Genomic DNA, 24,354 nt, shown 5'->3' on the forward strand with positions numbered 1-24,354 from the left:
TAAAACAAGAGAAGTGGATATGAGAGACATTCCAATGAATAACATTAGAGAAACTATTTTCAAGAAAGAGATCATCATGTTTTTGTTTTCTCAAGGAAAGAGAAAATTGGCAATTGCTTGCTTTCTTAGCAAGGAAATATAAATGAATGGAATCAAATTCTTACTGATACTAATCCAAATTTACACCAGTTTGTATAGAAACGCACTGAATTTACATTTTGAGTGTTGTGTTTTTACATGGAATTGGTAAATTAGCATTTTTTTCGCCCTGTCATTTTGACTACACAGTTTTCCCTCTTTTTTACTTTGCCTTCAGACTGAAAAGATCATGCGTATCGAGCATGTGAAGATATGTGTGTAATAATGTAATGTTTGACCTCTTCTATGACTACTTTTGCTGCAATAATTGAATAATAACTAGTAAACAATAATGAAACAATAATAAAGACTTGTTGCATAATTATCTTTGATGAGTTACCGGTGTTACACAATCTAGTGATTGCAACTTGGAATGAGAATCAATCTAGCAAGCTTCCATTCAACTTCTCTGGTGTGTTGTTCAATGATTCCTTTGTAAGAAATCTATCTATTGCAACTTGAATTTTGTGCAGTCCATTCGGGGATATTCCACAAAATTGGAACGAGCTTGTAATTTACCAAACTTGAATTTGTACCTATGCACTAATTCAAATTTCACCAAATGCTATATTTTCTTATTCCGTCAAAAGAAAAAGAAAAAAGAAAAATATTAGTGCTAACATTGATAATAAGTAGTTAAAAGATTGTAGAATATTAGAAAAAAATTACTCCCTCCGTTCACTTTTACTTGGTACGTTTTGACTTTTCACGTCCCTTAAAAAATAATAAATAAAGTGTATAATTTACTATGATACTCATATTAATTAATTCATATTTTATTGAATTTGAGAAAATGATTTGAAATGACTAATAAATAATGTGGGTATAATAGGAAAAAAAAATGTATCTTCTCTTGATATGCGTAAAATGACAAGTAAAAATAAAAAGAAAGAATTATAAGAAAATACACATAACTTCACACCATAACAAAAAATGACCCATATTTTTAAGTTTTACCCAACATAGCCCATACATATTTTGAAAGCACTAGCAAATTCAAATTTTGTATTCTTACAACCATTGTTTGTAAAAGCTATGGAGTTAAATCTTTGTTCTCACAACCATTGATTTCACTTTCTCTTCTTCTCACATCTTCTACATATGTTTTAAGGGGCCGTGTATTTTCTGTTTCTCCTCTTGTATCATCTGCTTGCAATGTAAGAAAATTGAAGAGTAGAAGTCCACCATTGAAGACCATTCAAAACTTTGCTTTTGAAAATGGATTTTTTTTTGAATTTGTTAGTTGTTTGGATTGGGTGTTGTTCCAATTGATTGAAAATATCAAAAGTAGTACAAAATCTAAGTTTGAAGTGATTTGGAATAAACTTGATCAACATTTGAGTTAAATTTCAAAAAAGACGTAAGGAAGAAGACGAAGTCAATTTTTTGTATAATTATGTATAATAGTGTATATGAGTGTAGAAACGCACCTTATACACTTTTATACACCTTTATACAAGCGTTTGTAGACAAACTTCTTCCACGATTTTCAGTTACAATTCTTGTTCAAAACCAATCCAAATCTCCATTTAATGACTTCAAATTTTATATACAACCTCTTATAACTATTTCTAACAAGTTTAAATAACACTCACTCCAAATTTCTCACATAATCAAATTCGAAATTTAAACCCACATATTTAAGTTTGTTAAAAATCTAATTTTCACCACGCAAATAAATTTGGTTTGTTGAAGTAATATTTGAGTCACAGTTACGGATTCGAAAATTAATTTAAAAGTTTACGGAATCTTTTTTAAAAATTAAATAGTAATTTTGAGAACCTATTGGAGTTGGATGTTGAATCTTAGCTTATTATTTTTGGCTAGTTGGTTGTAAATTAAAATATGGGCTATAAAATTAAAAAGTAGAGAGCCCAATTATTCTAATATAAAAAAAATTAAATAAAAATCTATTTTTAATGTATCTACCAAGTAAAAATAAACGGGTGTTTTTTACTAATTGAGACAGCAACCTGCTGGCTACAATAATGGATCGAGACTTTTGCAGTAGTAATTAACTTAATAACAGAAGTCCTTGTATAAAGCTGCTGTCCGTTCCTTTTCTGTTATTGAAACTTGATAAGTGAAAGACATTAAATTGAGATATAATGGTATCAACTACATTAACATCCATGTATCACTGATTAGTTTATTACCAAAAAGTCCCTTTCCCTCTCTCTCTAACGGCTAAAATTGACGGTGTTTCTAAGGTTAACTACTTGTCATCAAACAAGTCTAAATTGGACGTTAATTTATAAAATATATGATTGAATTTTTTAATTTATTTCTACCTAAGGGGCAAGGACTAATGGTCCATCCTGCTTCTTTCTACCTAAAAGAAATTTAAACCAAATAAATACAGAAAAAACTACATAGTATAGGCGCTCCCCAAAATGATAAAAAAAAATATCTATTTTTGTATTTTATATATAATATATACTATTATTTTATGTATATTTGTCTAGCGAATGTAACTATTTTAGACCAATCGGCTAACTATATAGCTTGCCGTTTGACATATCGGGGACCGACCCACTTAGAAGGGGAACATCCCCTGAGCCGGGACCAAAATGTAAGCAGGCTACGACCTTGATTTGGGGAGGACGAATAGTAAATTTCAACCTCCCAAACTTGTTTCCTGTACAAATATGCTCTCCCAACAGTAACAAATTCTGACGCTCAACAAAAGTTATGGACCATGGTATAGCATGACCTTTAAATAAACATAGGCGCATGTTTGAATCGCGGGATCAGACGGTTGTAGGATGACTAGGTAAGAATTTTACACAATGTCTAAGTTGAAGTTGAAAAACAAATACTCAAACTTGTGTTTAAAATTAAATTTCATTTCAAAAAAGGAAATTGAAGCGTTACAAGTCGAAAACTAATGGAGTATTTCATTTGATATACATATTCAAATCAATATTTCATTTGAAGTTTAAATATTAGTAAGACTTTTACTATTTACAGTATTTCATGACCAAACAAGTCATTGCAAATTAAAATTCGCCAATGTGTTTCTAAAAATTTTTTTTCAACGAAATGATGATGTTTTAATCTTTTTTCCTCTAATCACTTGCATCATTTATGTATGCAAAACTTTATGTTAACTGCAAAGTTCTTTACCTTTTACATAAATATTTGTATAGTCGTAATTAAAGCAGTGAGCAGTAAGGCTGAATTCACGTAGGTCAAAAGCTAAAAAAACAGAAGCATTTAAATTCCACCCTCTTCAAATTTTTACCTTCCTACTCTTTGGAAATCAACAAAATCTTTAAATCAAACTTTTGGAAGTACTTTTGAAACAACCCAAATATGAAAGGAAGAATCCACTTTTACAGAGATTTGCCCCAGCCATTTGCATGAAAATAATCAGGACAGATTCATAAATAAGTCTCCGCACACGTATCGTTATCCCAAAAAAACCGTACCCTTCAACAGGAAAAAGAACCCAACCCCTAAACTAAGACCAATGTACAGCTGACCTGCTTAGGCAGTACCATTGGCAGCTTTTAAGCAGCCAATAAGGACCGTCGCAGCGGCATATCCGCCGCTAACCCTCCGCCGTCGTCAGCCTTTGTAGGCGTGATAGAAATTAAAGTGGTGTCGAAACTTTTTTGATGCTTTTGGCAAAAAGCACGATTTTAATGATACAAAAAAAAGGTTATATAATTAGGTAAAACGCAGTATAGTACTGCATACTCCCTCCATTAGTCGTTAAAGTAAAATGCATTATAGTACTGCATACTCCCTCCATTTCAATTTATGTGAACCTGTTTGATTGGGCACGGAGTTTAAGAAAAAAATGAAGACTTTTGGAATTTATGGTCCTAAACAAGTCCAAATGGGGCCCAGAGTATTTGTGTGGTTATAAAAGCTTCTCATCAAGGGTAGAGTTGTAACTTTAAGCTAAATTGTTATCAAATTTAGAAAGGGTTCATTATTTTTAAAACAGACAAAAAAGGAAATAGGTTCACATAAACTGGAACAGAGGGAGTATTATTTAAAAATTATTTTTTTTAACTAATTCACAGTACTATACTGCGTTTTACTTAAACGTAGTACAGTACTGCGTTTCACTTATTAATGCCCAGTTCTGAAGGAATGCAGAGAACATTTGTTTTTTTTTTTGTAAAATGCAGTATAATACTGCGTTTTACACTGAAACGTACTATTATACTGCGTTTTACTATGATTTTTGGCCCCACCAATAATTAACTGACATAACAATAATTTAAATACATAAAACGTAATATTGTACTGCGTTTTACATAGAAAAATTCTACACCCCAAGCTCGGACTTGCCTTATTTAAAGGCGTTTCAATTTTATGAAAATTCATTCAATACTTTACTTCAAACATACGTTCATACTTCTCTCTTCTTCTTATCAATCATTTTTTTACAATGTCTGAAATGCCAAAAATAAGGGTTTCACTATATGGGAGGGAGGGTGAGGTTGTGCTGGCGAATAACTCTTGCGGTATAGCTCACCTCCACAATGTCATGATAAATTGTCGCTTACTATGGAGTACGATAAATTGGTGTCGTTGTTACGTAAAAAAATGAGTGATAGGAGGCGTTCGGTTAACCTTAAAGTAACCGGTAGATTTCCGTATTCAGTGACTCCGCAGGGGTTTGCTTATTATTCTGAGTTTAACATCGAGGATGATGAAACTCTTAGATGGTTTTAGTTCTACTGTTTGTTTTTGTGTTAGGTTTGCAATGTTTGTGTTTCTTGTGTACTGTTTAAGTAAAATTACTGTTCAAACGCAATTAAAATAAAAATGTTGTTAAAAGATAATTGTTACCATTATTTATATAATGCACTATTTACAAAAAGTAAAAACATAAGTAAATGAGTGAGTCCCGCAGCCTGTGTGCTTCAGTGCTGCTGCTGGCCTAAGTCGCATCCTCTGCCGCCCGGGTACACTATCTGGATCATTGTCATCAAGCCGCCTCTTTATGTGAGGATGTGCAGCAGCATCGACACCACAGCTGGCAGGATCGGAAGAATATGTCGTCGGGCCGTCAGCAACCTACAAAACAAGTAGTAATCTTAGCATGTGAAAAAGTATATTTGTATTGTACGTGTTGAGTCAAAAAATATTTTCTCACCGTGGTCTCGTCGGCCGCTTGAGTATATGCATATGTGGTGTCTTCATCAAAACATGTAGTGGCCTCAAAGATGGGCTGGGACAAAACCTACATAAGAAAGTTAAAAATTAATTAATGTCAGCTCATTAAGGAAAAGAAAACAAATTGAAATTTTAAAGTAATACAAACATACCTGCGTCAGTGGTAGATCCGCATCAACCACCGGGGATGAGGCATAACTCAACCTGCGCCCGCCATCCACGTCCCGGGTGGGCCGATCCTCAGCTGCGGTAGATGGGCATGCAAAGTACTGGTCTACATACCCGTTGAATGTACCTGGGATCGACAATGCTCCTGACGGGGTGACCTGCGATGCTGACAGAGATAGCTGAAGGTTATACAAAGGCATGCTGCTGGAAGGCTCATCTACCCGAGGTATATAACCCGGCTGATCAACTCCAAGCGCCTCAACTCCAAAGTCCTCATCATGTCCCTCGACAGGCGGGTCGACAGGTGCCTCAACGCCCCCTTGCTGGGGACCCTCTCCTCGCCGTCCCCCGCGTCCCCGTGGGGCACCCCTGCCTCATGGGATACCCCTACCCCTATACTGAGCCTCGTGGTCCAACCTCGCAGCATCTTTCGCCTGAAACAGGGTCCAACGAGCCAATTGTGCCACCCGCCGGCCATAGTCAACGACTGCAGGGATGTCGGTATGCTGCTGCATCTCCTGTCCCACTGTCAGAGGTGATGATGCCCAATAGCCTGTGAAACATTTAAAATATTAATTAAATAATGCTATATCACAATTATACGATATTAATAAGCCAAAAAACATACCAGTGCCTCGTGCCTCCCGGCGTATGGTCTGTAGCGCTTGCCAAGTACATGAATGGGGTTCCCGATAATAAGTTGGGTGTGATGGCGGTACCATGATGCATACAGATGAATAGTGGCCTCCTGGGTAAATGTAGGTGCTGGCGAAATACGGTCAGATCGCTCCTCCCAAATATGGACTTGCTGCTCTAGCCATCCCATATATATATCGTCCAGCCTAGCATGGTCATCCCACTGATAGTGTGTAGCCACCCATCCAGGCTCCCCCGGTATAGGCTGGGGATGGTGAAACTAGCGAAGCACACGCTCTGTGGCATGATACTCAACCATATCGAAGAAGATCATCGGGATGGAGGAGCTCCAAAGCAGTCGATCGACTGAGTAATAAGCGGGCAGCTGAGCTAGCGTCGCTGTATAACATAAAAGTGAGTATGCGCAATACAACTCATTTTAAAACAAGTAAGTGTAGGTACATATTTACCTGTCCGTCCACCAGCATATCTAGCACATCCCTGACAAGGGGGAGATTATGATGAGCATCGGTCCCTCGGTAGTTCCCACGCCGGAGAATCCACCTAGAAGCTAGAGGGAGAAACGGATAAGCCTCACCGGTGCAAGTGGTGGTAGAGGTGGCTGCAACGGCATGATCCGCTGCCAGGCCCAAACCTAAGATAAAAGGTTGATGTAAAATTTATGAGTCATTTCGACCATAGAGAATTCGGAGTAATGAACAGAGTATTCGAAAATGTTGTCACCTGTAGGAGGGGCAGAAAATCACATATGTCCACCGATGGGCCCATGCTCGACCGGCACATGCTCCTATACAGGTATGCGAGAACAGCAGCACCCCAACTGTACTGGGGTAAATCATCCAGTTGCTGAAGATGATGGAGAAAGCGCATACTCACGAGACTCCCCGAAGTGTTCGGGAACAAGACACACCTGAAAAATAGGATCAGCGCCAACCGCGTGTACCTCTCAATATGGAGATCTTCCGTCTCACCGGTAATGTCTGGGTGCAAAACAGCCATATGATCGCTGATGGCTGACAAAGCAACGCGACTGCCCCCGGCGTCACCCTGAGGTCTATAACCAGTAAACTTTCCCATCATATACAAAAACTGTGCACGCGTCATGGATCTAATGTACTAGGGCAGTGCCACGGCCTGTCTATCTACGCGCAACCCGTACAAAACCTGAACATCCTCTAGCATGATGGTGGCCTCTCCAGTGGGCAAGTGAAAAGTGTGCGTCTCCGGTCGCCACCGCTCTACCAAGGCCGTGATGAGAGACCAATCAAGTTGCATCCATCCAAGCTCAAAAATCGTATAGAAGCCCGTAGCCTGTAGGCGCGCGACTACGCGGGCATGGAAAAGATGCTCCACGATGAACTACCAAAAATCGTCAGGTCTCCTAGGGCGGAGAGCCTACATCGATAGATGTCCCTCCCATACAAAGGAGGACCTATGGTCGCCCTGCAACACTAGTAACTGATCCTCAGCAGGTCCAGGATGCGCAGGCGGAGGAAAGTCCATGCCGTCTACTATAATTTAAACAAAATTAATTGTGTGTGTTAGTTTAAGGAATTAAATAATTAATTATGTTTAATATTGAACCGAATAATTATGTATGGGTTTCAGGCTCGATATTTGAGGCCCGGTGGTATCAAGTTATCCTTAATTATTTTGCGTGTCAATTTCAACATTTTTAGAATTTTGTTAGCTTAATAAATTAAATAATTAATTATGTTTAAAATTGGACTGAATAATTATGTATGGGTTCCAGGCTTGATTTTGAGGCCCGGTAGGACCGAATTATCTTTAATTATTATGCATGTCAATTGCAACATTTTTAGAGTTTTGTTAGTTTAAGGAATTAAATTAAAAATTATTGAATTGGACTGAATAATTATGTATGGGTTCCATACTCGATATTTGAGGCTCGGTAGCACCAAGTTATCCTTAATTATTATGTGTGTCAATTTCAACATTTTTAGAATTTTGTTAGCTTAATAGATTAAATAATTAATTATGTTTAATATTGGACTGAATAATTATGTATGGGTGCCAGACTCGATATTTGAGGCCCGGTGGCACCAAGTTATCCTTAATTATTATGCTTGTCAATTTCAACATTTTTAGAATTTTGTTAGCTTAATAAATTAAATAATTAATTATGTTTAAAATTGGACTAAATAATTATGTATGGGTTCCAGGCTTGATTTTTGAGGCCCAGTAGCACCGAGTTATCCTTAATTATTATGTGTTTCAATTTTAACATTTTTAGAATTTTGTTAGTTTAAGGAATTAAATTAAAAATTATTGAATTGGACTGAATAATAATGTATGAGTTCCAGGCTCGATATTGGAGTTAATTTTACAACATATATTAATTTGTTACTTTTGTAAGTTTATTGTTATAAATTAAATAATTAATTTTGTAAAGTGTAATTGGATAGAGTTTGCAGCTACTACATACTTAAACTACATAGACTCTACGCTAAAAGGTTCTACATTTTACTACGCTAAAAAACTCTATATTTTACTACGCTAAAAGGCTCTATATTTTACTATGCTAAAAGGCTCTATATTTTACTACGCTAAAAGGTCACTATTACATATAAAAACAACTAACATAAAATACAAATATGAACAACAAACAAAATAAATAATATTAATTTTTTATTTAACCAAATAAAAACATAACATTAACAATACAACAAATAATTTATCAAATTTTAACAATTGTTTGCACTAAAGCTAATAAATCAATCCGGGTATAAATAAGATACAAATTTAAACACAAATTAACATGGAAACATATTAAACAATACAAATATGCATGTACTATACGAGTTTCGACATAAACAACATCGAAATACCTCGATTTAAGTTTTTTGAATTTGATTGAAATCGAATTTTTGCACCCGAAAGAAGGAATCCAAAGTTTGTCTTGTGTGTGAGACCTACACTCCTTGCTCTTTAGGTGACGGGTGGGGCCCAAAATTTTCTTTTTTTAACTTTGACGCGGGGAGGGGGGGGGGCCAGCAGTTCTCGAAAATTTTTTAATGGGGGAGTCTCGATTCTGTCGTTGTCCAAGAAAGAAGGGGCTTTATTTTATTAAAGCAATTCGCAGTACTATACTGCGTTTTAGTTAAACGCAGTATAGTACTGCGAATTGCTTTCATAAAATATAGCTGGGCCCAAATTAATAAGTGAAACGCAGTATTGTACCGCGTTTAAGTAAAACACAGTATAGTACTGCGAATTAGTTAAAAAAATAATTTTTAAATAATACGCAGTACTATACTGCGTTTTACTTTATCAGCTAACTTTCCGTTAAAGTAAAACGCAATATAGTAATGCGTTTTACCTAGTTATGTAATTTTTTTTAGCATTAGAAACGTATTTTTTGTCCAAAAAAGCATTAAAAAAGTTTCGGACTCAATTAAAGTGGCCCGTACCCGATAGAGGTATAGGCGGGACCCCGGTTCAAAGAGGGGATGGGGAGACAACCAATTAAATATGAGTTTTATATGGTATTCGATATTCAATTCTCTAATTAAATTTGCGTTCGTGCCGAAAAAATTTACATTAAGAGAAAAATGCTTATTAACAAAAACTATTACCAAGAATTCGAATTTAAAATTTTTGATTAAGGATTAAAAAATACTTATCACTTGTTTTCTGGTGATTAATACGAGTTACGAGATGATTTTGTGTGCTTGAAAAAGATAGTGACAATGTAATATCGCTTTCAAAGCTAAAGCTTTTGCTTTCTTCAGCTAGCTTGGAAAAGACCGTACCATGTTCCACTAATTATAACCTATTTTAAGTTAATCACGGTTTCCAATTATGGTCTAAAAGCAGATTGCATTGGATGCATAAGTAAAAGGAGTAGTACATTTGTAATCCTCTTGGGATTGCTCTTGACCGTAATCCGTATGAGATTTCGAACTTGTCCTCTTCTTTAGCCATGTACATTGTCACGTGATACGGAAAAATATTGTTTAATCAATTATTCGTAACTCATCACCATGATACATAATTTTGCTATACGTGCGTAAACCTTAAACCTTAGACTGATCGTCGATCGAATGCGGACAGACCTGCCAGAAATAAACAAATATATGACAATATGATGCGTGTACATGGATTCACAAATTTTTACTTGGGGTCGGAACAGTAAAATTACCCTTTTCGAGTCTTTCCCACCACTCATTTACAAAAATATTGAGTGCTTAACTCAAAAAGATAATATCAGATCTGTTTGAGCAAATAAATGCTGAACCAATTTATGATAAGTTAACGGGGTAAATCTCAATTGAACTTAATAACTTCTAGACCGAATAAAACAAGACTCTTGTATGACGAGTAGAGTTTAGGAACATTAAATGATGAGCTTAATATGCTATAATTGGTAAAACATGTAATATCATAAATGTATAATAAATGCAAGAAATGACAAGAAACGTAATGGAAAGGGAATTATCACCCAATGATTATATGATTGGGATGTTCTTTTCCCTCTAACGTCGACGTAGCAAAAGCAAGAAGTCACGATTGACTTGGTTACCATGATGTGATGTCACTGCACGCGCGTCATCATTACGCATCTTCCCGAGACGGCGTCTGTGTGCTTGTCGCTTTGGTTTTAGTGCCATTGACGATCTTTCGCTTCGATTCTCACGCCATCCTGCCATTTCTCTACTTGCATGTGTATCATCTTCCTCCGATCTTCTTCATCAGTTCTTATTTTCTGTTTTGTTTCTGCGATTTCGTTTCTCGCCTTCCAGTTTAGTCGTCACCTCTTTCTTTAGGTTTAGTAGCACACCTTTTGTTGCCGAGATGTCCCGAACCCTTCCCTTACATGACGAAGTTCACGAACGCCACTCCGTTGTCGGTGGCCCCTCCTTACGGTGGTGAGGATTTCGTGGCTGAGGAGGGTGAGAGTTTTCCTACCGTAGAGGAGATACTTCCCAGGAACTCCCTATCGAGAAACAATTTCCACAAAGAACCCGCTTCTTCTCCCGTTCAGGTGATCTCTAAACCCGGGCCATCTTATATAAATGAACTCCGATCCACATACCATATCCCATCCCATGTTGAGATGGTTCCAGTTGGGGCCGACAGCGTGGAGGTCCATAGACCTGGATACTGTGCTTTTTATGTTTATCCCTTCTTCCTCTTCTTCCATTAGCGGAGGAATTCTATCGGTTTTACAATGTCTGCCCGGCATAGTTGTTTCTGTACTTGTATAAAGCTTTTCTGATGTTGACAAAGTATGCGAAGTTGGTTGTTTGTGATGTCAACATCCGCCACTTATTACATTTGTTTTCACCAAGCATTCATAGAGGCACCATGATATAGCTGCGACATTACGGGACCAAAAGGCTGATAGTTGGAATGGACAACAGAGAGCTTAGCGTCGGACCCTGTTAGACTTCCTGAGTAGTGGAATCATAATCGTAGGTGCCGATGACATACGCTTGTTATGTTCTTTCATCCTTTATGATTTTTATTTATCTGTGATTTTTCTGTGTAGCTGAGAGGCGTGCACCCTTTCCCGTTGTCAGTATTGAGGACTGGTTGCTTGCGTATTACCTCATATGGTGGGGATCCGAGATTGGGTGGTTTTCTACAAACGCTTTGGACCGAAAGTTCTATCTAGTAAGTGTTACTTTTGTTTTGATCTTCAACTGTCTGCCGTCATTTATTTATACGACCTCTTTGTGGTGATAGGTCGACAGGCTTCTAAGAAAAAAGCTCCAGCGCTGGCGTTTCGCCAGGTCATTGCATCAGTAGGGATGCAATTTACTTTGGTTGAGTCCGCCCGCGTGGGTCGTACTCAAGCTTTATCAAAAAGAGACCCTCCTCATCAGGATGTCGCTGTACGGGACGAGATTTTTTCCCGGCCTGTCTACCACCTCGTAGATGAGTCCTCTAACGGGGAGGAGTCGTCGTCGAGGAAGAGGATGAGGGTGGAGCTTGGGAAAGTCGTTGCCACCAGTGTTGAAAAGAAGACGGTCGTTGCTTCGAGAAGGGCGTCCTCGCTTATGTTAGACGCAGGGGCCGTTTTTATGGAGGATGCTATCATAGCGGGGAGATCCCCCAGGGTCGAGGGGATATACCAAGGTGGGGAACCTATGCGTACTGCTAAAGGTGGAGCGTCTTCGGCCGCCGGAGGGGATGGATCTGTGCTCTCAAAGGGTGATGGTTCAGGTTCGGACGTCGATCCCGAAGAGGTGCGGGCCTTTTTGGAGAGAAACACCCGCGTGGAGGTGAGGATGGAAGGTCCTAACTGACACGTAGTCATTCCTGTGGGTTACTATCTTTTGGCAAACTCTGAGCAGGCAACGCCGGCCTTCGTCCCCTTGTGCGTCGCTACTAAGAATGCGGTGCTTCAGGAGATGAGTGACACAGAACTATCGTGGAGTATTTCCAGTATGGCTTTGCGAGTGAGCATTTCTTTTCCTGTTTAGGATTTGTTTTGCATGCGTAATCTACTTATGCTGACTTTCTTTCCTTTGCATGTCAGACTCTCATAATGGAGATCGAGCGCGATCGGAGGGATGAACGAAACGAAAGACGATTGCTTTTAAGAAAGTAGCCTCCAAGTACAAGAAGTATTGCATCAAGCATCGTGCATTGACCGATGTCTTCACTCAAGATATCAATTTTCAGCTATTTCATGACGGGCTTAAGTAGAAGGAGGAAGAGTTGGTGTAGAAAGTCGAAGAGCTGAAAGAGCGGGATGATGAGCTGATGAAGGCCATAGGTCGATGCAGTGAACTTGAGGCGGCTTTTAAGGACAAGGATGATGAGCTCAAGGTGACAAGGGGGTGATGGCCGAGAACGCCGATCTTCAGGCACAGATGGCTACCTTAACTGTTGAGCTTGGGTGAAGGGAAGCAGAGGTTGTCGATCTGAGGGGTGAGTTGATCGTTAAGGTTGATGAACTGGCTAGTGCTGAAAAGGGCAAGATGACCACTGTATCTGATGTAGCAACCCTGGATGATGCCCTCCGTGTTTGTAGGTCTGAGAGGTATAATGAGGTGGAGACGTTGGCGCTTCAGGTAGCAAGGTTAGAGGATAGGATCCAAGATCTAGAAACGGAGTTGTCCGGATTGAACGAATAGGTTGTTGCTTTGAAGGCAGAGGAAGAGCGACGACAGCCATAGCTATCCACGTCTCATACTTATGTTGATCCCATCGTGCTGTGGCAGTTGTATGAGATGTGGGTTCATGCCGAGTCTCAACTTGATGTGTACAAGTCTCTGAAGGCTAACGGGAAGGTTTCTGAGGCAGAACTCGAGGGTGTTCGTGTCAAAGCGCGTGCAGCCCGCGAAGCCTGTAGTTATGATCTCGGTACGCTTGACGGGGACGATGTCGATGATGATGAAGACAGGCTCGCCTAAGATTCTTGGTATAACGAGGAGTATGTTGCGGGAGATGACACGGCGTAGGGTCGTTGTATTTTTTTTTTGCCTTGCTATTTTTGTGAGGGCGTATTCGGGCCCTTTGTAAATTTTTTTGTAATATAACAGTTGTAATGGATTGATTACCTTTTGTTGTGTACCTACGAATTGTTATTTTTGTTTGCTGTGAGGGGGTTCCTGGATTTTCGATCACCTGTATGTAATGTTTTTGGCGTAGTCGATCGTAGATCTTAGTAACACCAGCAAGATCGAGTGTTAAGTGATTCGAGCAAGGTTGAATGTTGAGTGATTCGAGCGAGGTCAAATGTTAAGTGATTCGAGCGAGGTCGAATGTTGAGTGATTCGAGCGAGGTTGAATGTTAAGTAATTCGAGCGAGGCCGAATGTTAAGTGATTCGAGCGAGGTAGAATGTTAAGTAATTCGAGCGAGGTCGAATGTTAAGTGATTCGAGCGAGGTCAAATGCTGAGTGATTCGAGCGAGGTTGAATGTTGAGTGATTCGAGCAAGGTCGAATGTCGAGTAATTCTAGCGAGGTCAAATGTTAAGTAATTCGAGCGGGTTCGAAAGTTAAGTGATTCGAGCGAGGTCGAATTTTTTCTTTTGGCAATGGCCTTTGGCCGTAGGGGTGTTATTTCGAGCTAAGGTTGAAATGCTAACCCATTGTTATTCGAGCGGGGTCGAATGTTAAGTGATTCAAGCGAGGTGGAATTTTTTCTTTTAGCGATGGCCTTTTGCCGTAGGGGTGTTATTTCGAACTGGGGTTGAAATGTTAACCCCTTGTAATTCGAGCAAGGTCGAATGTTAAGTGATTCGAGCGAGGTCAAAAATTTTCTTTTGGCGATGGCCTTTGGCCATAGGGGTGTTATTTCGAGCTAGGGTCGAAATGCTAACCCGTTGTAATTCGAGTGAGGTCGAACATTAGATGTAAAAAATGATTGGAGAGTAAAATGTTACTTTATTTTACTCATTGGAGAATATCTTGGTGGAGAGTACAAAATGTTGCTTTATTTATTCACTGGAGTACTATAAATGTCTATTTCATACATATATTGGAGAAGTTTCCATGTATCTAGTCCCTTCATCGTTCGGCCTGGAAGGTAATCGGCATGCGGGGCGATAAATTATACTTTGAACTTCGAGAAGTCCCCTCCGTCGCCTCGTTAAAAACCTCCCCAAGAAAACCCAATTGGGACAAAACCCGGGTGAGGGAAAAAGAGTACGACATGAGGGGCATCCTTTTTTAGAAGTTGAAATATTTGAGGTAGGTGACGTTCCAATTGTTTTGTAGTAGTTTTCCTTCCATTGTCTCTAGTTGGAATGCTCCTTTGCTTGCTGCCACTGTGATTTTGTATGGCCCGTCCCAATTGATTCCTAGTTTGCCTTCTTTCGGGTATTTGCTCGCTTGTGTTTTGTCCTTGAGAACATAGTCTCCGAATTTGAGTGGCCGTATTTTGGCCTTTTTTGTCGTAGTACCTTTCTGCTTGTTGTTTTTGGGCTACCATCCTTACATAAGCCATATCTCTTCGTTCTTCTACCTCGTTGAGGTCTTGTTTTCTGTTCTCGTCATTGTTTTGTCCGCTTTCATTGGAGTATCTCAGGCTAGGCTCTCCGACCTCGACGGGTATCATGGTGTCAGTCCCGTAGACTAGTGAATATGGCATTTTGCCTGTACTCATTTTTGGCATGGTGCGGTAGGCCCATAGTACCTTTGGTAGCAACTCCGGCCATAGCCCTTTGGCGTCCTTGAGTTTTTTCTTTAAGATATTCAATATTGTTTTGTTGGAGGATTCGACTTGACCGTTGCCGAAGGGATGATATGGCGTGGAGAGTATTTGCTTGTTGTGCCATTTTTTGAAGAACTCGGTTGTCTTTTTCCCTGTGAATTGGGGCCCATTATCGCAGGTAATTTCTTTGGGGATGCCGAAGCGGCATATGATGTTCCTCCATATGAATGTGATGACTTCCTGTTCGCGTATTTGGGTAAACGCACTTGCTTTCACCCATTTGGAAAAGTAGTCAGTTAAAACCAACAGAAAACGTATCTTACCTCGCCCCGCTAGGAGGGGTCTGACGATGTCTATTCCCCATTTGATGAACGACCATGGCGAAGTGACAGAGTGGAGGTGTTCACCCGCTTGGTGTAACATTGGCACATACTTTGGCATTGCTCGCATCTCTTAACATAATCTACGGTTTTCTTTTTCATAGTGGGCCAGTAATATTTTGCCCGAATGAGACATAGGGCGAGGGGCTCAGTTGCCTTTATGGGCACCACAATGACATTCGTCTACTTCTTTGAGCACACGTCTTGTTTGGCTCAGCCCTAGGCATTTCGCCAAGGGCCCCCCGAATATTCTCTTGTACAGGTCGTGATTTATGATGTTGTATCTGGTCGCCTGCATTTGAAGCTTTTTCGCTTCCTTTTTTGTCTTGTGGGAGTATTCCCTCCTACAAGTATGTCACGATAGGGTTGCGCCAGTCCCAAGTCAAATTTATGGAATGTACCTTGAGTTGGTCTATTGATGAGTGGAGGAGGGTGACCACATTTTCTTTAGTGATATTTTTGGTAGCTGCTGCTAGTTTGGCAAGACCATCCGCCTAGATGTTTTGAGCTCGAGGTATCTGGTCGAGTCGGTATTCATCAAATTCTGGCAGTAGTTTGTAAATTTCTACCTGGTACTTTTGCAGCCTTTGCTATTTGATTTGGAAAGTCCCTGTAACTTGGTTGATGACGAGTTGTGAGTCGCATATGAGGACGACTCCTAGTGCTCCATATCTGAGAGCTAGCTTTAACTTTGCAATCACGGCCTCATACTCGACCTCATTGTTAGTCATATCGGGGCACCGTATGGGCTGGCGGATAACTTCCCCTATTGGGACCTCAAGTACGAGTCCTATTCCAGATCCCGATGCGTTGGATGCGCCGTCGGTGTAAAGGACCCAGAGGTCGGGTTGCCTAAGGGAGGCATGAGAAGCTTCCTACTCGACCTCGGGCATTATTTTGGCACTGAAATCAACGATGAAGTCGGCGAGTACTAGTGATTTTATCGCTGTTCTGATATGTTATATCATGCTCGCTTAGTTCTATGGCGCATTTGGTCAGTCTTCCCGACAATTCGGATTTATGTAGGATGCTCCATAGAGGGAAGGTCGTCACCACCTATATGGGGTGGCACTAAAAATAGGGTCTAAGCTTTCGTGAAGCTATAACCAACACTAAGGCCAATTTCTCGAGGTGGGGGTACCTCGTTTCGGCGTCGACCAGGGTTTTGCTAATATAGTAAATTGGAGATTGCGTACCTTTGTTCCCGCGGACCAGCACTACACTTACTGTGACTTTTGAGACGGCCAAATACACTAGGAGGCGTTCGTCGGGCTTTGCTTTGGAAAGTAGTGGGGGCGAGGATAAGTACGCCTTTAGTTCCCTTAAGGCATCGATGCATTCTGAGTTCCACTGGAGCCCGTTGTCTTTTTTCAGCACATTGAAGAATTTGTGGCATCTATCGAATGATCGCGAGATGAATCTTGACAGGATGGCTATACGGCCGGTCAATTTTTGCAACTGTTTCTTGCTGGTTAACACCTCGGGTATCCTTTCAATGGCTTTGATTTGATCGGGATTGACTTCGATGCCTCTTTGTGATACCATGAAACTGAGAAATTTGCTCAAGTTTACGCCGAAGGCACATTTTTTCGGGTTTAGTTTCATGCCATACTGCCTCAGTATACCGAAGGCTTCTTTTAGGTGACCGTTGTGGTCTTATTTCCTTTTTGATTTGACCAACATGTCGTCGATGTAAACTTTCATTGTTTTGCCGAGTTGGTATTTGGACATTTTGGTGACCAACCTTTGGTACGTTGCCCCCGCATTTTTCAACCCGAATGGCATGACCCTGTAGTAGTACATTGCCTGATGGGTGATAAAAGTAGTTTTCTGTTGGTCCTCCTCCTCCATGAGGATTTGGTTGTAACCAGAGTAGGCGTCCAAGAAGCTTAGCAATTCGCGTCCTACTATTGCGTCGATGAGCTGGTCGATGTGAGGCAATGGGAAGGAGTCTTTTGGGTATGCCTTGTTCAGGTCCGTGAAATCTACGCACATCCGCCATTTTCCATTTTTCTTTTTTAACATGACCACATTGGTGACCCACTAGGGGTATTTTGATTCCCGAATAGAACCGTTGGCGAGGAGTTTATCTACTTCATCACTTATGGCATCGTTGATTGCAGAATTGAATTTCCTTCTTATTTACCGCATTGGAAGATAGAGTGGTTCAACGTTCAGCTTATGCGTGGCCACGTCTTTCGGGATACCCAACATATATGCATGGGAGAAAGCAAATAGATCGGCATTGTCAATTAAAAACTTGTAAAATTTATCTTGTTCTGAGAGCTTATGTCCGATGTAAGCCTTTTTACTGCTGTCGTTGTTGTTCAGTTGGACGGGATTGAGATCTTCTACCATTGACTCAGCGGCTTCCACGATGTCGGGGTCCCTGATGACGTCTATTTGTATGTCGAGTCCGGTCCCCGACTTTGGTAATTGCTATGCCTTTGCGTCTATTCCCTTTAGTTGTTGGGTGTACGTGCAATCCTGGGCGATACTATAGCATTCTTGGGTGGTGCGTTATTCTCCCTGGGTACTGAATATTCCCCATAGAGTAGGGAACTTGATTACTTGATAGAGGTTCGACGGGATGGCCCTCGTGGCGTGTATCCATTGCCGCCTTATGATGGTATTGTAAGTTGTGTCTTGGTTCATGACATGGACTGTTGTTTCTAGGGTGACACCCCCAGCCAGAACGGGAAGCGTTATCTCCCCAGAAGTTTGCTTAACTGCATTATTAAAACTTGTTAGTGTTATGCAACGTGATACTATCTTGTCCTCGAGTATCATTTGTGCGAGGACTCGAGGGTGGATAATACACGCGCCGCTTCCGTCATCTACCATTATTCTTCTTACATCGGTATCTAAAATACGTAAAGTAATAAGAAGAGTATCGAAATGAGGTAAAGTCAAACCGTCGATATCTGACTTAGCGAAGATGATACTGTCTCCGAGGTCGTCGTACCGTTTGTGGGTGATCGGCCGTTTCAGTTTATGGGTAGTGGTGAACTTCACATGGTTGATCATTGCTTCATCGCCTCCATCGATGATCATTTGGATGGTGCGAGCGAGAGAGGGTGGCTTTGGAGGTCTTTGCTATTATTCGCGTCCGTGGGCAAAGTTGGCTCATCCACGGTCGCTCATTAGTTCCCTCAGGTGCCCTTGGTTTAACATTCTCACCACCTCTTGTCGTAGACCTATGCAGTTCTTGGTTTTGTGACCCTGCTCCTGGTGAAATTCACAGAGGACGTTCGAATTTCGAGTATTTGGGCCGGACTTCATCTTTTGTGGCCATCTCACCTTCGTGTCGAGCTTCTCTAGTGAGTACACTATTTCTGAAGGGGAAACACAAAAATTGTGAGCAAATAAGAGTGGAGGTATACCTCTTTCATTTTGGCGAGTCCCTATGTGCGGCATGGTGGCCCTTCCGTATGTCGAGCAGGCGGTGGGATGACTGTTCTGATGTAGGGCTGATGTCTTTATTGACTGAGACGGGGGCCCGACTGATCCCTTTGACCTTCGTTACGACAATATTTTCTTGATTCTGCTTGAACTGACGTCAGCCGTTGGGTCGGACCATTAAGGTCGTCCTCGTCGGCTCTCACCTCGGCGTAATAGGCATTGTGGATTTCTTCCCAAGTGGTGGGAAAGTATTGCATGAGCCTGCTTAATAGTTTCCCAGTTGCTCTCGACCCATTCCTGCTCAACCCGTTCTGGAAGGTCGCTACCGCCATCCCTTCTGATACATTTGGTAGGCTCATTCTCACCCTATTAAATCGGGCGAGGAAGTCCTTGAGTCCTTCGCCAAGTGATTTCCTAATAGCGAATATGTCATTCACCCTAGCTTTCGCTTTTTAGCCCCTTCATGGGTGGTGACAAACTTGTCGGCCATTTCCTCGAATGTTGCTATCGACCGAGCTGACAGTTGTGAATACCAGGTTACGGCTCCCCCTGTTAGGGTTATGCCGAACTTTTTCAATAACATTGATGGTACTTGCTCCTTCAAAAGATCGTTGCCCTTCACCGCTATGACGTAGTGGATAATGTGATCTTCTGGGTCTGTAGTCCTATCGTATATCTTCAGGTACGGTGACATTTTGAAGGTTTTAGGAATGGAATGGGTAGCTCCTTCCTCGCTGTACGGTTGTTCCAATAACCAATCAACATTTCATTTCGGTAGCAACTTTGGGGCGCCCGGTATCTTATCGACCCTTTCTTGATGCTCCTTCATCTAGTTACGGAGTGCCTTGTTTTCGTTTTCCATATCTTCCATTTTCTTTAGAATGACTGCGAGTGCATCATTACCTGCATCAACAGTGGTGTAAGTGTTACATGTTTGGGGGACAGGCCGCTCGCCAGTGTTTGTTCTGATATCTATTTGTGCGGTGTTTCTGTTCTCCCTTTGGACAGGTTTGTCGAGTGTGTTGTTTAGTGTGCTTGTCAGCCACTCTTCCAGTAGTTTTTCACTGCCGATGGTGCTTCCTTAGTTGTTGATGTAGAGGCTCCCCTTTCGCGTGAAGCTATTACGCTTTCGCGAGGGGGAGGTGAAGCACTCCGCCTGGGCATAGTATTTGGTGTCACATTCTCGTTGTCTTCCCTGCCATCTTTGTTGATGGTGTTCAAGATGTTGGTAGTGACACCTGCTATTGCTTTCAACCTTGTATCTCCTTTTCCTGCCATCGTTAGTTTGTACAAACGAAGAAAAGACGACTGTCTTTTTTATTATCTAGAAGAAACTATAATTTCAACTAAAACCTCCCCACAGATGGCGCCAAATTGTTTGAGCAAATAAATGTTGAACCAATTTATGATAAGTTAACATGGTGAATCTCAGTTGAACTTAATAACTTCTAGACCGAATAAAACGAGACTCTTGTATGACGAGTAGAGTCCAGGAGCATTAAATGGTGGGCTTAATATATTATGATTGGTAAAACATGTAATATCATAAATGTATAATAAATGCAAGAAATGATAAGAAACATAATGGAAAGGAAACTATCACCCAATGATTGTATGATTGGGATGTTCCCTCTAACGACAACGTAGAAAAGCAAGAAGTCAAAATATGTATGGGATCTTGAGATTTAAGGATAAAGGTTTGAATAACATGTGCTTGAATAAGTAAACAAGACAACACTTTCCTATATTCTTCTTTCAATCTTTACAATATGTCTCAATTCTCATAAAGGCAGATCCTTTTTTGTTCTTTATCTCTTCCTATTTATAAGGAACATTCCCCAAAAACTCTAAAAAGTACAACATAGAGAATATCCAAAGGAATATTCTTTATGTCCATTTCTGAACTTAAGTTACCGTTACTGTCCTGTCTCAGCTGCCCGCTTCTGGCGTCGACCTTTATGAGGACGACCTTCATTCATTATGTCGTGGTCGACCCCGTCCTTTGTCTTGCTTATCTGTTACTTTGTTACCAAATTTGGACCTATACAAGATCCCCGCATGAGAAGATAAAATATAATATCAGATGCAATGGTAAAAAAATAAATAAAAATACAGCATAATTTTATAATAAAATAAGCTGTTAGACTAAGTGATCGCTCAATTCTATAATATAAAATTTTCCCAATTCTATAATATAAAATTTTCCTTAGAGTTGCCTTACTTTTGGAGATAACATATAGGTAATACTCTTATAACAAGCATATTATTTGTCATATGAAAGCGATTGTTTGGAAATGAAAAGATCTTTCTATCTATACGTAGTAACTGAAAAGATCTTCAGAACAGATAAGTCCTTTTGCTAATAATTATACAAAATAATATTTACCGGAAAAAAATTAATTAATTTCAGTACGATTAATTGTTCCTGAAAATAAAACAATTTTTGAATTTTTATTTGTTTGCAATTAATTGTTGTCGTTTGACTTTAAGTCAATCGACTTTTATTTACTTCCGTCGAACAAATATAAGCTTTGGTCTGTGCAATTTTTACTTCAGTATTCTCTAGTACGCTTCCGAAATATTATTATTGGATGAATTGAACATACGTCAATCAGTGTTTTCTTTACTATATTTATACCGGTATAAGTTATGCCGATATAAGTTTTATTGGAATAAGTTATGCTGGGATAAGTTATGCTGGGATTAGTTATGCTGGAATTATTGTTTATTCATTGTTTGGTATATTGTATTAAGAATGACAATTGCATAATTTCTAAGAAGAAGGTATAAGTTATACCGGTGCTAATTACCCCACCTTCTATAAGGTATAAGTTATCCCAGTGTTAAAATTAACACCGGGATAACTTATTCCTAGTTTACTAACCAAACAAAGTATTAAGGTGGTATTAAATTTTTATACTACCCTTATACCTTCTTATACCCATACCAAATGACCCCTTAGTAAATCAAAAGTTTCAACTATGCTTCTGAAAAATTGACAATATTTAATTACTTTATTAAATGCTAAAATATTTAGCATTATAATGCAAGAAAACCGACCAAAGCTGCTAAACGACCACACTAAAAATTTTCATATTTGGCCGTATAATTTTCCCTCCAAAAATGAATATAAATATGGAGAGCTTCTTCCTATTCCCAAATATTGAGTAGCGTGAAATCATCCATGTTCCCATAGGGAGGAAGCTGAAAAGTCTTTACATTCATTGTATTTTATGCGTATAGGAAATTATTGTATTTAAAAAAAAACGGTATACGATCACATTAACGGCTAGAATCCTTCCCTTTTTTCTTCCTTAATCTAAAAATGAATTCAAACCAAGAAAATTTGATGGTGCAAGAAAATATGAATCCAAATGAACATAACACAAATACAACCATGAATATGAACCAAGATAAAGGTTTGATCGAGTTAGGGATGAGCTGTACAGATCTTTAGGGATGACATCAGATGATAGTTTGTTGAATGAATACGAATGAGTCGATGTTAATTCTCAAGGCAGTTTCAACAATGTTGTGCACTTAGATGATGATGACGAAGAACCTGTTGGAGAATATTATGGAGAAGATAACGATGATGAGGAGCAGTTTTTAGGAAATGAGTTAGAGTTATATGATGTTGATCAGGAAGTGGAGAATGATTTCACTAAAGAATATGTGGTTGTAGGTCCAATCTCCGGAATGCGATATAGAGATAAAGATTCTTTGTTTGCATTCTACAAAGAACATGCATGATTAAAAGTATTCCCCGTCGTCAAAAGAAATTCCAACAAGAAGGGTAGTGACACTGCCAAGTACATAACTTATTGTTGTGATAGTGCTAAGATTCACAAAACTAAGTTTACCACCAAGAGTAACAATTATAAAGCTAGGATCATTTTTGTTTTGGATGATTTTGGTTGTTAGCGCGTATCTAAGGTCGTTCACAAGCACAATCATGATTTTCTCCCTTCCATATCAGGCATGATGGTTGGACATAGGTCCGTTTGTGATTCTTTGAAGAGGGATCTTGTAGCTCACGATCGATCTGGTATTAGACACTCCAAGAATATTAGACTTGCTGAGGTTCAACGTAGTGGACCGCAAAATTTGGGTTGCACTCCAAAAGATTGTAGAAATTTTATTTTAAAGAGTAGGAATTTTGAAATGCAAGAAGGGGACGCATAGTCATTGCTCAACTTTTTTCGTGAAAAGCAGGTAAAGGATATGGAGTTTTTCAATTCAATAGACGTTGATAATATTGGTAGGCTGCGAAATGTGGTATGGTTGCATTCACACTGTAAGGCGGCATATAAGCAATTTCATGATGCGATATGCTTTGATACAACGTACCTTGTTAATCGATATAATATGACATGTGCTACATTTGTTGGCATCAATCACCATAGACATCCCATCTTACTGGGATGTGCTCTCATGTCTCATGAAGATATCAATAGTTACAAATTGATTTTTAGAACTTGGCTTGAGGCCATGGGAAATATTTATCCAGATGCTATCATAACTGACCAGTGTCCGAGCATTAAGCCAGTCATTGCTGAGGTGATGCCACATACAATACATATGTATTGTATTTGCCATATATTTTCAAAATTGTCTCTTTACTTAAGTGGTGTTCGTCCTTCTAAAATTGTACGTGGAGAATTCAAATCCATGGTCCTTGATAGCATTACTGTTGAAGTTTTTGAGAGAAAATGGACAGAATATATTGCAAAGTATAATTTGCATACAAGGAATTGGTTAAACAAGCTTTACTCTGAGAAGGAAAAATAGGTTCATGTGTACCTTGATGTGTATTTTTGGGCTGGTATGCTATCTACGCAAAGAAGTGAGGGGATGCATGCATTATTTGATGGATATATTACCCGTTAAAGCACTCTTAGGATGTTTTTTCACTAGTATGAGTTAGCTATAAGAGATAAACATGAGAAAAAGTGAAAGCATAATACATGTCGAATGGCGTTCAAATTGTGTGTGAGCCATTTTTCAAGTGGGAGGAACAGGTAATTCAGTTTTATATACGTATAATGTATGAATTTTTACTTAGAGGGGGTGGCAGGATTGGTGGCAGTGGTAGTAGCAACCGTGGTGGTAGAGGTGGTGGTAGAAATGGTGGACGCAAGGGCAGGGGTAATGGGCAAGGCAGAGGTACAAACATTGAGCATGATGGTGTAACGACTAAATTTCGCTCCTGAAAAATAATAATCAAGACAAGAAATATAGCGACAAATATTATATTCAATTTCAAGTGATGGGGTTACAATCTCTAAAATATCTCTAAATCTAAAGAGATGTAGTCCTTTAATTCTTCTTCTCACGGATGAT

At 39.7% G+C, this 24,354-nt stretch overlaps 1 protein-coding gene across 1 annotated transcript; it reads left to right on the forward strand.

Moving 5' to 3' along the window:
* The first annotated feature begins 23,235 nt into the window (after positions 1-23,235).
* Positions 23,236-23,802, forward strand: LOC138887960 (protein FAR1-RELATED SEQUENCE 2-like). Its single transcript, XM_070169753.1, has one exon. The coding sequence runs from the start codon at positions 23,236-23,238 to the stop codon at positions 23,800-23,802; it is 567 nt and encodes a 188-aa protein (XP_070025854.1).
* The last annotated feature ends 552 nt before the right edge of the window (positions 23,803-24,354 follow it).

This window comes from Nicotiana sylvestris, chromosome 3, assembly GCF_000393655.2.
Source record: "Nicotiana sylvestris chromosome 3, ASM39365v2, whole genome shotgun sequence".
Classification (NCBI taxonomy): Eukaryota; Viridiplantae; Streptophyta; class Magnoliopsida; order Solanales; family Solanaceae; genus Nicotiana; species Nicotiana sylvestris.

Bases quoted from the DNA above. Each gene is read 5' to 3' on its own strand.
- LOC138887960 (XM_070169753.1), top strand. From the start codon at position 23,236: ATGGAGTTTTTCAATTCAATAGACGTTGATAATATTGGTAGGCTGCGA.